At 42.5% G+C, this 16,653-nt stretch overlaps 2 protein-coding genes across 2 annotated transcripts in view; one reads left to right on the top strand and one right to left on the bottom strand.

Annotated features, from left to right (window-relative positions):
- Positions 1-3,052: 3,052 nt before the first annotated feature.
- On the bottom strand, positions 3,053-4,938 carry LOC136013774 (alpha-2A adrenergic receptor-like). The gene is made up of 2 exons (XM_065678156.1): positions 4,450-4,938; positions 3,053-3,744 (listed from the first exon to the last, which is right to left on the bottom strand). The coding sequence occupies exon 1, from the start codon at positions 4,906-4,908 to the stop codon at positions 4,459-4,461; it is 450 nt and encodes a 149-aa protein (XP_065534228.1). The 5' UTR covers positions 4,909-4,938; the 3' UTR covers positions 3,053-3,744; positions 4,450-4,458.
- TDRD3 (tudor domain containing 3) overlaps positions 4,715-16,653 on the top strand; it is a 100,346-nt gene continuing 88,407 nt past the window's right edge. The window contains exon 1 of the mRNA XM_065678153.1: positions 4,715-4,947. Coding sequence (XP_065534225.1) covers positions 4,907-4,947 — 41 coding nt within the window. The 5' untranslated portion in view covers positions 4,715-4,906. The remainder of the gene's footprint in view (positions 4,948-16,653) is intronic.

Raw genomic sequence — 16,653 nt, 5'->3', positions numbered from 1 at the left:
CTCCTTATGGTGAGGTTACTGCTCCTGCCTGGCAGGTTGCTGTGCCCCACTCCTAGCTTGCCTTCCCCTGAGATGCAGCTGGCCCTCACTGCTCCACACTTCTCTGTGCCATTTGTAGAATAACTGGGTGAGGCATTTCTTAAAACTTAACATAGCTTATTCACATAAGTAGCATTTTTAAACAGGACTGTAAACAAGTCATACATGGAGGTACCTTTGTGCAAACCATAACAACGACTGTTTTTTTTTTTTTTTTTTTTAGTTTTTTTGGACCTATCGAAGGTCCTACACCTATCGAAGGTACTACACCTATCGAAGGTACTACAAAAAGTGATTTTGTATCACAAGTTATCCTGAAGCTATATATGAAACTTAGGAGTGTTAGTTCCTCACAGACCTTTTTTTTTAACCTCATACTTTTCTGTGGCTAACACTTTGAAACAGGTGCATGGAAAGAGCAATAGGAATGAGCCTTTCAACTTCGGTGAAGTATATAAAATTAGACTATGATTAGCCCACATAAATTTTGTGAACAGGGATGCACTGTTTTATCCTGACTAATATGCATTTTTTCAGAGAAAGATATGGAGGCACAAAGCCCCTTCAAAGCATGCTGCTGTCTAGGCTCAGCCCCTGCCTAGGCTCAGGTACTCTGATGCTCATTAGCATCAGCCATGTTGTTCATCCTAAAGGCAATGGAGATATACTCTAAGAATGTTTTATCATTACAGAGGTACAGAGGGTCTTACCCATCCAATTTGTGGTTTTCTGACTGCCTTGTAGGCATTGTCTCATGTCCTGGTTTACAGTGGAACTAATTATTTAGCTCACTGCAGCACAGCTAACAGCAGCTAGAAACAGCAAAGACTGGACTATGCCCTCTGAAAGCAGAGAAACATGTACTAATAGGAACTTCTCATATACAGAAGGATGTGGTGTGTGTATAAATATATACATATGTCAGCTTGCATATACTGAATTTGTTAGAACAGATGCCTGCAGACATTTAAAAAGGACAGCACTGAGTACTACGTTTTCTTTATAGATTGTGCTCTGTGCCATGAGGTGCAACAGCTAGCCATATGCTGGTGTAAATTGCTGGTATAATTGCCTGGTGATTTTGATGAAGATTTAAGTAAGCAAAAGCTTCCATGTCTTAAATTAATACGATGTACTGCATAAAGTCCATCATTTGCATTATCTTCTCCTAGGTCACACTCCATCCCTTGCTAATGGGTTCTATGGGCAGCCTCTTTAAAGTTACAATAATGTTTACAACCTTTTCTAGATCATCTAATGTGCAGCCAGGTCAGACTCCAAATGCAAGGTGTTTTTATTCCCATTTATTTTGCAGAGTAAGTGTCTGAACTAGCACTACACTTCTACCTATCTGCTGGTGCTTCTCCATGTCTGCAGCTGCTACCGTTGTTAAACGTGCAACAAGAGTGGGACTTGGCAACATTTCAGTGTGGCTCTTCTGCTTAACTTTATGGTATTCCTCAGCACTAATTTAAGAGTTTCTCTGGTACAAGACATTCAGTAGGTCTATTTCCAGGCTCTTACGTTAGTTAGTTCTCCTTGATGTTATTCCTTTGGTAGCTTGTATTCATAGGGAGTCTTGTCATGATATGGGACTCTACAACCTTTGAAAATCCAAACATTTAGAAGTTATGGTCATTTAGTCCACAAACTATGGCTGGCTGGGTTGGCTCAGTTTACTGAACTCTGTATAGATAGTACTTGCAATTGCTTTTTATGAGCTTCCATAAAAAAAATGCACTGTTGCACTTTCCCTATTAATAATGCTCCCTCTGCTATTTTTTATTTTTTAATAACCAGCACAAGGATTAAATTCCCCTGAGTGGTAACTCATTGTGCATGTGTCTGTCTTCTACTTTAAGTGGGAATTCATTATTTTAGGGCTATAGTACATTCTTTCTGTTAAGACTCCATATCAGAAAATCTTCAATGGTATGTGTAATGTTAGACACTGCTCAGATTAACCTGAACAATAGAGGATTTGTTTCCTTCTTCTCTCTTAAGCTTTTTATAATTATTGCTTTAAAAAAAGATACATACCTTCTAGAAAAGCTGCAGCAACGCAGAATACCATACACACTGGTGACAAAGACTTCCTTCTAGAGTATACAGTTTATAGATAGAATCATAGGATAGTTAGGGTTGGAAAGGACCTTAAGATCACCTAGTTCCAACCCCCCTGCCATGGGCAGGGACACCTCACACTAAACCATGCCACCCAAGGCTCTGTCCAAACTGGCCTTGAACACTGCCAGGGATGGAGCATTCACAGCTTTCTTGGGAAAGCCATTATAGTGCCTCACCACCCTAACAGTAAAGAATTTCTTCCTTATAGCCAATGTAAACTTCCCCTGTTTAAGTTTTAACCCATTACCACTTGTCCTGTCACTGCAATCCCTAATTAAGAGTCCCTCCCCAGCATCTCTATAGGCCTCCTTCAGATACTGGAAGGCTGCTATGAGGTCTCCACGCAGCCTTCTCTTCTCCAGGATGAACAGACCCAGCTTTCTCAGCCTGTCTTCATACGGGAGGTGCTCCAGTCCCCTGATCATCCTCGTGGCCCTCCTCTGGACTTGTTCCAACAAGTTTTTATGTTGAGGACACCAGAACTGCACACAACACTCCAGGTGAGGTCTCACAAGAGCAGAGTAGAGGGGCAGGATCACCTCCTTCGACCTTCTGGTCACGCTCCTTTTGATGCAGCCCAGGATACGGTTGGCTTTCCGGGCTGCGAGCGCACACTGCCGGCTCATGTTCATTTTCTCATGAACCAACACCCCCAAGTCCTTCTCCACAGGGCTGCTCTGAATCTCTTCTCTGCCCAACCTGTAGCTGTGCCTGGGATTGCTCCCACCCAGGTGTAGGACCTTGCACTTGTCATGGTTGAACTTCATGAGGCTGGCATCAGCCCACCTCACAAGCCTGTCAAGGTCCCTCTGGATGGCATTCCTTCCCTCCAGCATATCAACCGAACCACACAGCTTGGTGTCATCGGCAGACTTGCTGAGGGCACACTCAATCCCACTGTTCATGTCACCGACAAAGATGTTGAACAAGACTGGTCCCAACACCGATCCCTGAGGGACACCACTTGTTACTGATTTCCAGCCAGACAATGAGTCATTGACCACAACTCTTTGCATGTGGCCATCCAGACAGTTCTTTATCCACCAAGCGGTCCACCTATCAAACTGATCTCTCTCCAATTTAGAAATAAGGATGTCGTGTGGGACAGTGTCGAATGCTTTGCACGAGTCCAGGTAGATGACGTCAACTGCTCTACCCCTGACCATCAGTTCCACAGCACCACCATAGAAGGCCACATAATTGGTCAGGCAGGATTTCCCCTTGGTGAAGCCATGATGGCTGTCACCAAGCACCTTGTTGTTTTTCATGTGCCTTAGCATGCCTTCCAAGAGAATGTGCTTCAAGATTTTGCCAGGCACAGAGGTGAGACTGACTCGTCTGTAATTCCCTGGTTGATCCATTTTCTCCTTCTTGAAAATGGGGGTTATATTTCCCTTTTTCCAGTCATTGGGAACTTCACCTGACTGCCATGATTTTTCAAATATGATGGCCAGTGGCTTAGCAACTTCATTCGCCAGCTCCTTCAGGACCCACAGATGGATTTCATCAGGTCCCATGGGCTTGTGTACGTTCAGGTTCTTAAGATGGTCTCAAACCAGATCCTCTCGTACAGTGGGCCTAGATACAAAAGAGAATAGTGTTGACTAGCACAGCTCATTGCATGCAAGACTCCTGAGCGATTTGTACTTGGTATAGCAAAAAGCGGTTTTTCAAGGAGTGGTCAAAAGAAACCCACCCCAAACCTGCACACTGTGAGTTGAGTATGCTGCACAGAAACTGACCCAGGAAAAGTGCATCTTTAATAGACAAATGTAGCACGTAGCTGAGTTTTGAAACCTCAGTACAGTAGAAGAGTTAACATCAGTGGGTTAAAGAAATAGCCAGATGTGACTCAGTAATGCGGATGGTGTGTTCCTGAAGGCAGCTGCTCTCACCAGCAGAGCCTTGTGCATCAAGACTCAAGAAGGCATTTTCTTAACTCCTGACCTGCTCGCAGTAGCCTCTTGGCAGTTTTCCCAAAAGAAGGAAGAAGAAAACAGAGCAGAAAGAACTCTTACCCTGCCCACTACCTGAACCTGAGGTAACTGTACACTTAAAGAACCAGTATCTAAACAATGCTACTCTGAATTGCATTTAAAAGGTATTAAAAAGGTCATCACAAACACCAGTGCCTCGCATTTGGGGGCAAAGCATTAAACAAAGAAAAGATACTGAAGAGATACAGGAAAAGCTTTTTACATCTCATCGCTCCGAGGACTATAACCATGCCCCCTCCCCGACCCACAACGCCCATTTTGAGAGCACGGAGAGGACTCTTCCTACAGGACATCATCAGCAGTCATATGCAGACGGAACGCCTTCAAGACAAACTCTTCCCGCTGCTACAAGCAGGCAAGCCGGCAGAGACTTTCCCGAGGTCGGTATGAAGCGCTGCGCAGCCTGAGGAAACGCGGCCTGCGCTGCACCTCCTCTGCCCTCACTCCTTCCCTTTCTCGCCATGGCGCCACCAACCTCCCAACCGCCGCCCCTGCTCCCGTAACAGCCGGTCGCGGGCTTTGTTCGTCTCTGCCTGCGTCGCCTCCGCCCCTTCCTCCCTCCCGCCCCCCTCCGCCGGATCGCTAGCCGGCCCGAGTGCCCGGAGAGGGCCTGAGGGGCGGGGGAGCCAGCGGGTCCCGCGTTCCTCCTCCGAGCGCCGGGGCTCCCTGCAGCGCCCGGCGGCCCCGCGCCCTCCCGACTCCGCGTCCCCGAGCTGTGCGGGTGAGCGGCGGCGGGAGGCGCCATGGCCGACAAGGCGAGGGCGGCGCTCTGCGAGGCGGGATGGTAAGTGCTGGCGTCCTCGGCTGCACCGCGGCCTGCCCTGCTCCGGTACCGCGCCGCCAGGCCCCGCCGAGCGGGCCACGGCCGGCCGCAAGCGCTTCTCTGCGGGCAACTTTCAGTAGCGGTTCGGGGCTTATGGGTTCTTTAGTTTCTGAAGCGTGCAGCGGTGAGGGAACATCCCTGCCCGAGATCCGGCGTGCAGCCGGTCGCGGTGCCTAGGGGAAGGGAGTACCGCTCCCCGGCGCGCTTGAAGCGGGAGCGGCTTGTGCTGGTCGCTGGAATCAGCTCTCGACCGCTTCTGACGGCCCTGTGGAGCGGGTGACCCCGGCTCCTCACCCGGGGCAGCCTATCCACAGACAGGGCCATGGCCCTCCCCAGGGGCTGCGGGGCCGGTGGTCCTGAGGGGACCGGCGGAGGCTGTGCTGCGGCCTGTCTGCTTTCCTTCCCTTCTTTCTGCTTCCCCCCCCTCCTGGCCGCCTTCTCCCGGGGCCTGCCTCGGCTAATTGCCGGTGATAGCAGATGCCAGGAGGCCTGGTGTGTGCTGATATTGTCATTACTTTTAATTGCACCGTACTCCCTTTCAGCCAGTGAGATAAGATGGAGAAAGTGGAGTTAGAGTAAGGGAAAGACACATGTGAGGCTTGAACCCAGGTATATGTGTTTTTGATACGGTACCAATCATTGGGCACAGCCTGTCTGTTTTGGAACAATGTGTTGCAGTAAGTTGTGCTGTTCAGGTATGTAGGGCAACCTCTCATTTGTTAGCCTAAAGGTGTTTTGGCGCTGTTGGAGGCTGACTTCTTTTTCTGTTATTGGCACTTGGGTAGTCATGTGTTATTTCTTCAACTGCTTAGAATTTCTTCACCAAAACAATAGGTCAGTGCTAACCCAAAATGACTTACTTTGGCTGTAATTGAGGAAAAATTGGTCAAGTGACAAGAAGCTTCATTACTTCCAGTGGCATTTTGCGGATATTTCTGTTCTGCTGTTTAACTTAGACATACATCAAAACACAGTCCGAAAGAACCACTAAGTTGGAAAAGATTAGAGCTGAAGTCACATGGTTTAGAGTAGGATAGTTCAGTTGGAAGGGACCTACGGTCATCATCAGTCCATCTTCCTGACCACTCCAAGGCTGACCAAAAAAGCTAAAAAAGAAAAAACACCCCCAAAACAGTTACAGCATGTTACTAAGGGCATTTTCCAAATGACTCTTAAACACTGGCATGACACATTGACCACCTCTCTAGGAAGCCTGTTCCATTGTTTGACCGCCCTCTTGGTAAAGAAATGCTTCCTAAAGTCCAGTCTGAACCTCCCCTGATGCAGCTCTGAACCATTTCCATGTGTCCTGTCCCTGGATCCCAGAGAGAAGGAAGTCTGCACCTCCCTCACCATTTTTCTTCCTCAGAAAGTTGTAGAGAGCAATGAAATCACCCCTTAGCCTTCTTTTCTCTAAGCTAGACAAACCTGAAGTCTTTAGCTGCTCCTCCATAGGATGTGCCTTCCAGCCCTTTCATCAGCTTTGTTGCCCTCCTCTGGATGCTTTTGAGTACCTTCATCCTGTGATTTCTGGCTGTTGCTGAATTGAAAGGATCATAATTTTATGCTAATTTTCATAGCATCAGCTTATTTAAAGGGAACTTCTGCCTGTAACTTGAAATTCATCCCCTTCCTCTTCCATACTTACTCCTTTCTGAAAAAGAGAAACCTTTCCATAAAAGTGATTTTTATTTTCATAGTTTTCTTCTCTTGCTTTCTATTGCATATCCAAAGTTTTATCACATGGGTTTCAATTCTTAGTTGCTTTACTTCTTTGTCAGTTGAACTAGTGCTGTTGGTAAATGGCTTTCGGGTTTTGGTGGTAGAAATATGAGGCGCCTCTGAAATTATCTGTTATTCTTTAGTGTTTTCCTCTCTCCTTGGGGGCATATACTCTTAAATACCTATAAACTTGTTATGCTTGCAGTACTGCAGGGTGTGAGCCAAAGACAGAGACTGAAAGATGATCGGGCAAGTAATGGGCTGATTATCAGGTCCACTGGAATTTATGCCTTGACCTCGTTGCATCGGGAAGGGTAGTGTGAAAGGGGGGAAATGAATGCGTATACTTTTGAGGAATGTGAGGTGGAGAGGAAAGAGACTTGTTTCAGAAATCTTGTTTAAGTGTTCATGCACTTTAAAAAGAAAAATAACCTAGACATCGATGCTTTTAACTTTTGCTGTTGGTCTTATGACTTTTCTCATATTATTATTAGATCTTAAAGTTACTTAATACATGTATGAGTAAGCCTTCAGTGGTATTTAATGTAGTATATTTCTGACTATACTTGACTTACACTGGTGGTTAAATGATGTTCTGCACCAACTTGTTTGTCACTGTTGCTGTCACCTCATGTCAAAATGGTAATTTTTCTAGTACAAAGATGAAGCTGAGTTTATATGTTAAAATCTGATCCCACTTAAACTGCAGAAGCACTGTTTGGCCTTTCAAACCAAGTAAGAAACCGTTTTTCTTCTGTAGTAGCAAATCTACAAGCTTGTAAGATACTGCCTGTACTGATTGAATTTTACTATAGCTTTCTTAAATCTCTAAAGAGAGTTAATATATATACTCATTTATGTGAATTTCTGCATTTTTTTTTTATGATTCTGAATTCAAAACCAAGTTATTTTTCAGGTAAAGCAGTAATACAGTGTAGTTAATGTAGAATAGTAGTTAGATGCATTTTTTTTTTTTTCCCCAGCTAGATTTTGCGAGAGTCACCAGTTGTAAAATTGCCTGGAAGTTTATAATGTTTGCCTTTTAAGCTTGTTTCAGTATATCAATTTATATTTTTACCAGCTTTTGAAAGATGAAGTGGCCCTACTTAGTAAATGTAACAGTGGTAGCTAAAGCTGAGAATGTGGGTTTTTCTGAGTGATGTTTCATGATATAAGGAAGAAATTCTTTACTGTAGAGGTGGTGAGACACTGGAACAGTTTCCCAGAGAAGCTGTGGTCACCCCATCCCTGGCAGCATTGAAGGGCAGGTTGGACAGAACCTTGGGTGACATGGTCTAGTGGAAGGTGTCCCTCTCTGTGGCAGAGAGGCTGGAACTAGATGAGATTTAAGGTCCACTCCAACCCAAATAATTCTATGCTTCTGTGTAAATGAGTAAAAGACTCATATAGTTTGTGTGCAGAACTGCAGTTTTTCTGAAGAGATGTCCTTGCACCTCTCTTTAGAAGTGTGCATTGTTTGGGCTTAATTCTTTTTATTAAGCACTGCACAGTACTTTGGAATGAGAGATTGACTTGAGATAAAGTGTATTTTTATTATACTGCTGTGAAAAAGATACTCTGTCTTGGAGCAGAAGTTCGGTGTTAACTTCTTATTTAATTACCAGATGCTCATGAGGAGGAAGGCTAAGGGGCAGAGAGAGTTACCTTTTTGTGTTTTTATAGTTATTTTCATTAATTTTGGAACCGTTGTTCCCTTTAAAATATAGACCTTAATAGAACCTGAGTTGTTGATGAGTTTTCTAGCTAGGAGTGAAGTCCAGAAGGACTGCAGAATATATATTCCTTGTGTAAACAGTGAGAATGGCACAACACTTATCACTCATTTGCAGAAGAATTATTTGTTTGGTGTTTTGGAAGTCAAGTGGCATTTCACAAGAGAATATGACAAGCATGACCTCTTCAGTGTTCTAGGTCTTTGCTGAATTTGGGAATTACCTGGAAATGTCCATGTATTGTCAGAAGCTAACAGCATACTGTGTCCTACAGCAGGTTTAGCCTGTGGTCCTGCAGATCTTGGGTCTGGTTGATTTCTGAATGTGGGAAAGCAATATGTGCAAACTGGTTAACTAAAAAATCTATTAGTACAACTAAATGTGCATGTGAGTTCCTTGCAAGTAGGACAGATTTTTTGTTTTGTTTTGTTGTTTTTTGTTTTTTGTTTTTTTTTTTTTACTGCAGTGTATAATGCCATAAAACAGTCTGTAGCAAAAAAAATATATAGTCTTGTAAAACTTCACATATTTGGCAAATCATGTAAACAGTATTCCAACTATGAAAACTTATTCCCAGAGATGAAGAGGAATTGAAATTTGGCTTGTTGCTTGGAAACAGAAGAATGCTGCTAGTAATCCATGAGAAAACCCTTAAGTCTGTGCAATTTTGGTTTTATATACTTTGTAAGTGAAAAATAGATGGCTGGTACATACCAAACTTTTAAACTGAATTTTGGGTGTTTAAGCAAGTAATGTGCTGCATACTGGGTAACTTTAGATTGAAGATTGGTCTGTTCAGACTTGCTTTCTTGTAGGACTAAACATGCGATGCGATCCAAGCAAGAGCAGGTGCCCTCCTGAGAACACAAGGGAGTGCCCACAGGGGTGTATCTAACACCTCTAAGAGTGCACCAGGCATTTGGCAAAGTAGTCAGCTCCAGGATCCTGCAAGATGATCTACATGTTCTTTTGCTGTTCCACTGAAATGTCTGTGGAAAACCCAGCTGAAATTGGTCCCTGCATATGGAGGAAGCCCAGGCTGGATACAAGATGTTCCTTAGACACAGGGAAAACACAGTGATTCACAGGAGAGATGCATCTGTTTTGAGGTTCTTGACGCTCCTTTTGTGGTGGTTGTCATTTCGTGAAGTTTGGTTGGTACCCTGAAATCTCAAAGTGCCAGTACAAACCAAAATGTTGCATCGTTGCATTTCTTGTTTGTTAAGGTGTATCCCTTACTGGCTGCTCTGATTGGTTTGCACTCTTGCTGGATCATCACTAATGGGTAGTTAGAACCTGAGTTCTTTATGTCATTTTTCCCTCTGGAGAAGCAGAAAAGTTTCAGCATTTTACCTTTTGTTAAGAAAAACTGTTCCAAAAACCTAATACAGACACCAAATTTATTTGTTTGTTTGTTTATTTATTTATTTATGTTTAAGAAGGTGAAAGGTGTTAAAAATTACTGTTATCAGATGGAATTGTCTCAGCCTTTACAAGAAATAGATATAGGGCTACAATTTCTAATTAAAAAGGTGCAAGGAAGGATAGCTAAAATAAGGTGATGGAAGGAGGTAGGGGGCTAACATGTTTGCAGAACAGAAAGCTGAAGAGGGAGAACTTAATGAGGTTTATGTAGTCTTCAGGCAGTACATAAGATGAAAGTAGAACTCTTACTCACCAAATCCTGAAAGATTATTGCTCACCGAATGCTACAACACTAAAATTATACATGCTACAATACTAAAATTATAATTATAAAATTATACTTACCAAAGCTAGTAGCAGACTGGTTTGAAAATATTTGATCATCTACCAAACCCAAAGCTTATTTGCCAAGGACAAAAGGTTATCCTGTGGATTGGTACGGTTGATTAAAAGATGAGAAAGTAGACAAATAAATGATTGTTTCATGATGGAAAAATGTTACCAGTAGATTTCTGCTGGGATTCAGGAGTTCGTTGTGTTAAATAATAGTCTTAAAGAATGATAATGTTGTGGCACCATAGCAGGTTTTTGATATCGAACTGTCGTAGAGAGTCCAGAAGGGAGCCACAAAAATGGTAAGAGAGATGGAACATCTCTCCTATAAGGAAAGGCTGAGAGGAGGGGTTATTCAGCCTGGAGAAAATAAGTTGATCTAGTTGAAGTTGTCCCTGTTCCTTGCAGGGGGTAGGACCAGATGACCTTTGAAGGTCCCTTCCAACCCAAACTATTCTATGCTTCTGTGATGCGGGGATGGGTAAAATCTAAACTGATTGGGTAGTTACAGTAAAATCTTATGATAGTGTTGCTCAGTGCTTTCACATGCAAATGTAATTCAGTTTTGGTGAATGTCAAATGATGGTTGTGCAGGGGAAAATAATGCTAACCTGTCTACACAGTGATGAGGTCTAAATTTGCTAATGTTACTTACTCGGAGAATGGGTCAGAAATTTGGGAAATTTTCGCAAAGAATAAAATATTTGCTAGGGAATTATGTATATCAGTGGTGTGTCCAAATCATTAACAGTGTGCATTAGCGTAATCGCCCCAGCACAGCAAGGGTTTCATGATGAAAAAGTAGGTGAGTGATGTGGAAGATTCCCTTTGTTGGGAAGGGAACAGTCTTTAGTCTGGAAGACAGAACAATAGGAAGAGAGGTGATAGAGGTCTATAAAATCTGCAGATCATACAGAAATGATGAATAGAAAGCAAGAGTAGCTATTTTTCTTAACACAAGAATTAGGCCACCCAGTGAATTAAACCTGCTACCTGATGAAAACTGAAGTAGCTTTACAATCAATGTGTAATTAAATTGTGGAACTTAATTGTTGCATGATATTGTGGAGCAGAATAATATAAGTGGGTTAAAACTGCAATTAGGCGAAGTCAGGTAGGGATGGATGCACTGAACTTTATAGTTGACTTGGACTACCAGCTCTGAAATGGCTGAAGGCTAGGTATTATTCCAGACACTTCTGGATATATGCTGTTTTACACTGTTGGCCTGAATCATCTGCTTCTGGCCACCTTGAGAGAAGGACATTGTGTTAAATAGACCTGGACAGCATAAGTAAAAGCACCATTTGTGTTCTTATTTTTACATTAAGTAAGTATCTTCACACTGCAGTTCTGCCAAAGAAAGGATTTCCTCTCTTGATTAGAGGTGGGGGAAGAGAGAGTGGGAATTTGGATAGAAATGCACAGGTCTATTGGAACCAGGTCAGAGAAAAGACAAGTGTGACAGTGCCCTATGCACTCAGCCTCAGTTGTTATTTCCAGTGCTTTACTGCAACTCAGCCTTCAGGTTTCCGTTAGTAGCTGGGAGAGACTCTCCTCCTCTTGTTATGCCAATCTCAAATTGATTTATGCATCATCTTTGTGGAGACAGACTTCACCTGCTGGTTTCTCAGAATAATATGGTAGGAAGCTGAAGTACTAGTACTGGTTGTCCTTGATTTATAGAATTGTTGCAACTTAGAGTGAAGATGTTGCTACTGTGGACCCTTTACTCAACAACAGAAAGAGGGAAGGAAAAGGCTTAGTTTACTTGTAACACACCTAAAGGTGAAAGTCCTTTAAATTGTTAGAGACCTTTTTTTTAACACCCACCTTTTCATGGCCTTTTCTTGATAATGTCTTGTTTTGATTCTCTCCAATGAGTTCTGTAGGATTGCGTAGGCTTTCCATAGCTACTCTCATTTTTTGAGTCTTTGGAAATTTGGAATGTGTTGAGTCTTGTTTCAGAAATTATTTACTTTTTGAGATGCAAATACTTATCAGGACAAGTGCCACTTAATTGGTTTGACTCAGTGATGTAGTAGTTTTCCTCTTTCTTCCTCTCGTTCACATGCTCTTTGACTCTCCTGCTCTTTGAGACAGTGTACGTTATCTTTGAGATGGAGATGTCTGCTGAGTTTCAGAATATTTTCTATCAATTTGTCTATTGGAAAACTAACAGATATCATTGCGTAAACCAAGTGATTGGGTAGAGTTTTCAACACTATTGTGACTGACTGTTTTGTGCTGATTTACTTCTTCCCTCCCACAGATTTTGCTTCTGAGTATAGTGTAAGCGGATCATGTAAGAAAGTGATTTTGGTAGAGAATTGGGGGGACTTGGGCAGGATGGAATAGCAACATGCTTGATTATTGTTTGCCTTTTCCAACAAACCCATATGAACTTCACAATGGAAGAGTGGGTTAGTAAAAGCAACAGTGTGTTCAAGAAATCTATGATTTCCTGATGGTCAGTATCTCTTACAATTTGAGCAGAAGTTAAAGGAGACGTCATTTAAACTTGTGTGTTCTTTGAGATCTAAATTAGTAGTCAGAAAGACTGTGCATTCTAGATAGTGGAAATCTGATACCTTTGGAGTAGATGCTGGATATAGATGAATCAGCTTGCAGGAGAAAGCCCTTTGCAAAGATTTTTCATTCTGAAATCATGTTATGAGACTCTGAGACAGATGAGGTTTTTATTCTCTCTTCACGTCTCTGTGTGCTCACACTCCCCAGACCCTCAATCCATGAGCAGCAAGCTGGTGATTTTGGAGTGAGGTTTGTTTGTCATTCATACCTGTAACAAACTGATACTCAGTAGGTTTTTATTTGTGCATATTTTACATAAGTGTTAGTGTTGGATAAAATACAGATTAATGTAAACAATACATGTAGAAAGTGTCCTGAAGCTTCACTTCAGTGAAAATACACTTAGAAACATTGAATTTTAAATATCCTATTCACTGGCTAATTTTTTATAGTTTGCTTATTCTGTGATAGTCATAACAACATAATTAAAAGAAATTTAAGACTGATTCTGCAAGATGTGCATATTGTTCATGTTTTCAGGAGAACATTTTCTACTTCTCTAGAGGAAAAAAGAGGGTATTTAATTCAAATAACAGTGAGTCTAATACAGCTGGCAGAAAGAAGGAAAGGCTCTCTGGGGGATGAATAGATATGTGAATGTTTTAAATCAGATTTTATGTACTTAATATAATGCATAGTTGTGAGGTGTCAGAATTTAGGAAGACTGGACAACTCTAGGATTCATGCAACCTTTGAGCTTTTTCACCCACTTGAGGAACTGGTTTAAGTAACTGAAGAGCAATGGGTGTTCTTGCACTGCCATAATTTTGAGCCCTTCACTTTTGAGAAATGTGGAATAGGTATTAGAAATGGGAGCATTGACATTAACTGACAGCAAGCTAAGACTTACTCTTTAGTTAGAAAACAGACTGCCGAAGTTGCTGCTTTGTGACAGAGCACTGCCTGGGGAGAGTGTTCAAGACAGGCTTTTTCTTTCCTGTTGCTTGTCTCATAGTGCTCCAGGAATGGCTAGGAGCTTCTTGTGCTGTGTCATGTCTAAAAAGGAGCCTTTGAGGAAAGCCAGAGGAGAAAAAGCCATGGTATGTGCAGACAGCTACAAGATACTCTTAGTGGCATGTAGCTGTGTCTTTGGCACGGCCCCAGCCTTACAATATTTGTTTTTGTTTTAACACTTTAGGGTGCCTGCCAATGTTTTCCTGGAGAAATGTGAGTGAGAAACAGTACTCACAGCCTGTGTCTGAGTAAGAAGAATAATGAATTTTGTTGGATGAAGAAAGAAAACTCTCAAAATACTTTTGTATTTCGAATTGCTGTGGCCTGTTATATGTCATGGAGTAACAAATCTCAAGGAGCAAAGCACGCAAGAGCTCTTGTCAGGTGTTTTCTGACTGCAGGGGCTGTTTCTAGCATCTGCTGTATTAGAGCAGTGCTGCTTGCTGAAAGCTTATCTGATCAAAGCTTAGACTTAGTGAGGTTATCTTGGGCACATCTCTGTGTTACCTGGAAAAGTTTGACATTTTTGCATCACTGCTGTTACTGCTAGATAACACTGTGTGTACTTATCGCTAGATCTCTTCTATTAAGTAGTTGTAAAGAATCATGTTAACACTTTGTGATCTGTTAAAGTTTCGCTCTGTTTTGGTGTGGTTGTGTTTTCTTGTTTTTTTGTTTTTTTTTTTTTTTTGTGTGTGTGTGTGTGTGTAATATAGTATGTTTAAATAGTTGTATAGATGAGGAGGGATTGCCGGAGCTGGGCTTGTTTAGTCTAGAGAAGACTGATAGTGGATCTCATTAATGCATATAAATATCTCAAAGGCTGGTGCCAGACTCTTTTCAGTGGTGGCCAGTGACAGGACAAGGAGCAATGGCCATAAACTAAAACACAAGAAGTTTCACCTCAACCTGAAGAAGAATTTCTTTACATTGAGGGTGACAGAGCCACTGGATCAGGCTGCCAAGGGGGCTTGTGGAGTCTCACGCTCTGGAAACATTCAACTAACTTTGAAAAAGTTTGTGTTCTAGTAAGGCTACAAGCAGTGTAACAAAAAATGCTACCTGTTAGGAAGAGTATGCCCCTGGTTCCATGTTCAAACTGCAGTTATGGATACTTAGCTTGATTTTGTGGTAGTTTGGCTGATCACCTTCATGTGGTTTTTTTTTTTTTTTTTTTTTTACAGGCCTATACTTGTATGTAGGTCAGGGGTTGAATCAGAGTTCTATAGCTCATGTGCAGCTGATTGTCCTGATTTCAGCTGGGATAGAGTTAGTTTTCTTACCTAGTAGCTGGTATAGTGCCGTGGTTTGGATTTAGGATGAGAATAACGGTGATAACCTGGATGTTTTAGTAGTTGCTAAACAGTTTTTACACCAAGGCAAGGACTTGTCAGCTTCTTGCACCACCCCACCAGGGAGTAGGCAGTGAGGTGCAAGAATCTCAGAGAACACAGGCAGGCAGCTGACCTCAACTGACCAAAGGGTTATTCTGTGCCATATGGCATCATGCTCAGCATATAAACTAGGGGGAAGGCTGGCCATGGACTGCTCTTCGGGAATTGGCTGGACATTGATAAATGGGTGATGAGCAATTGCATTCTGCATCACTTGGTTTGTATATTCCAATTCTTTTACTATTACCATGTGGTTACCTTCACTTCCTTTTCTGTTTTGTTAAACTATCTACTGTGGTTTATCTTAAGCTACAATTTTTATTCTCTTCTCCCCCATCCCACTGGGAAGGGAGGTTAAGGGGGAGCCAAGTGAGTGGCTGTTGTGTTACCTGCTGGGTTAAACCATGATGGGCCTTTTTGGCACCCAACATGGGGCATGAAGGGTTGACATAACAGATACGACCAGAGTGATTTAAACCAAATTTATTATAAACATTCATTGTATTAGTTTAATAGTTGCTGGTCACAATGTTGATTTATTTGCCCTCAGAGTTGTTGTGCTTGTACTTAGGGTTGTAGCACCTAACTTGCTGTTTATGTTCCCTGTTGTGTTGTTTGTCGCCTCTGAGGGCTGGGTTAAGGTTATAATTTTGTCGTACTTTGTAACACTGGTTTATGATAAAGTTGCTTGGCGTGAGACTAGTCTGGTATTTGTGCCCGGCGTTGCAGTCATCTCCGTACTTCGGGAGCCATCTATCGGGAACTAGTAATAATTACACCTTTTACGTTTTTTCCTGCGAGAGACAATCAACGGGGGAGACGTCTTCCTACATCTTCCCCCTCTCCTCCAGGCTAATTACAGTTGCTCCTGATTTTTTGAGTATCCTTGGGAAGTTGAAACCAACATGTGCCTATTGCTATGTCTCCTGAATACATTTCAAGTCTTGCGTAGGGTTAAGCAATCATTTAAGAATACTATCCAGAAATCTGCCTTTAAGCTGGATAGTTATAAGTGGCAGGATGTGTGGGATAGTATGGGCAAATGCCTAGGACAGCTGGCACCTCCAGCGATTTGGAACAAATGCAGAATCTGGAAAAACTAGTTAAATATTTGGAAAAAGCATGCTGTTGTCCTGGCAGTTTGAGAGACACAAGTCACTGCAATGTGCTGGGGCCTGGTTCATGCTCAACATTACTCAGTACCCTCAAGAAGAGAAGGTCTCTGGATCTGACGACAAAACTATGGCTATTCCCACCCCAGCAACAGGCATTGCATCTGAACCAAAGAACTAACTCAAGCCATTATGAGTCGCCCCTATGAACAAGAAGATATATTGGAAACTCATTTAGTAAGGAATGAAGGAGCATCTAAGAGGGAGCAGGAGGAAGAAGTGGAAGAGGCAGACTACTACTAGGAACAGAGGCAGCTGCTGACTGGGGAGGAGGAAGAATTCCTAAATGAGGTGGTAACCACCTGATCCCTATCCCTGACTGAGCTGCAAGATATGCAAAAA

The sequence above is a fragment of the Lathamus discolor genome, chromosome 4 (genome assembly GCF_037157495.1).
Source record: "Lathamus discolor isolate bLatDis1 chromosome 4, bLatDis1.hap1, whole genome shotgun sequence".
NCBI classification, from domain to species: Eukaryota; Metazoa; Chordata; class Aves; order Psittaciformes; family Psittacidae; genus Lathamus; species Lathamus discolor.
The sequence above is the reverse complement of the archived record's forward strand: the minus strand, read 5'-3'. Positions and strand labels throughout refer to the sequence as shown.

What these genes read in the sequence shown, in the direction of transcription:
- LOC136013774 (XM_065678156.1), bottom strand. Translation starts at nt 4,908, where the DNA reads ATGGCGCCTCCCGCCGCCGCTCACCCGCACAGCTCGGGGACGCGGAGT.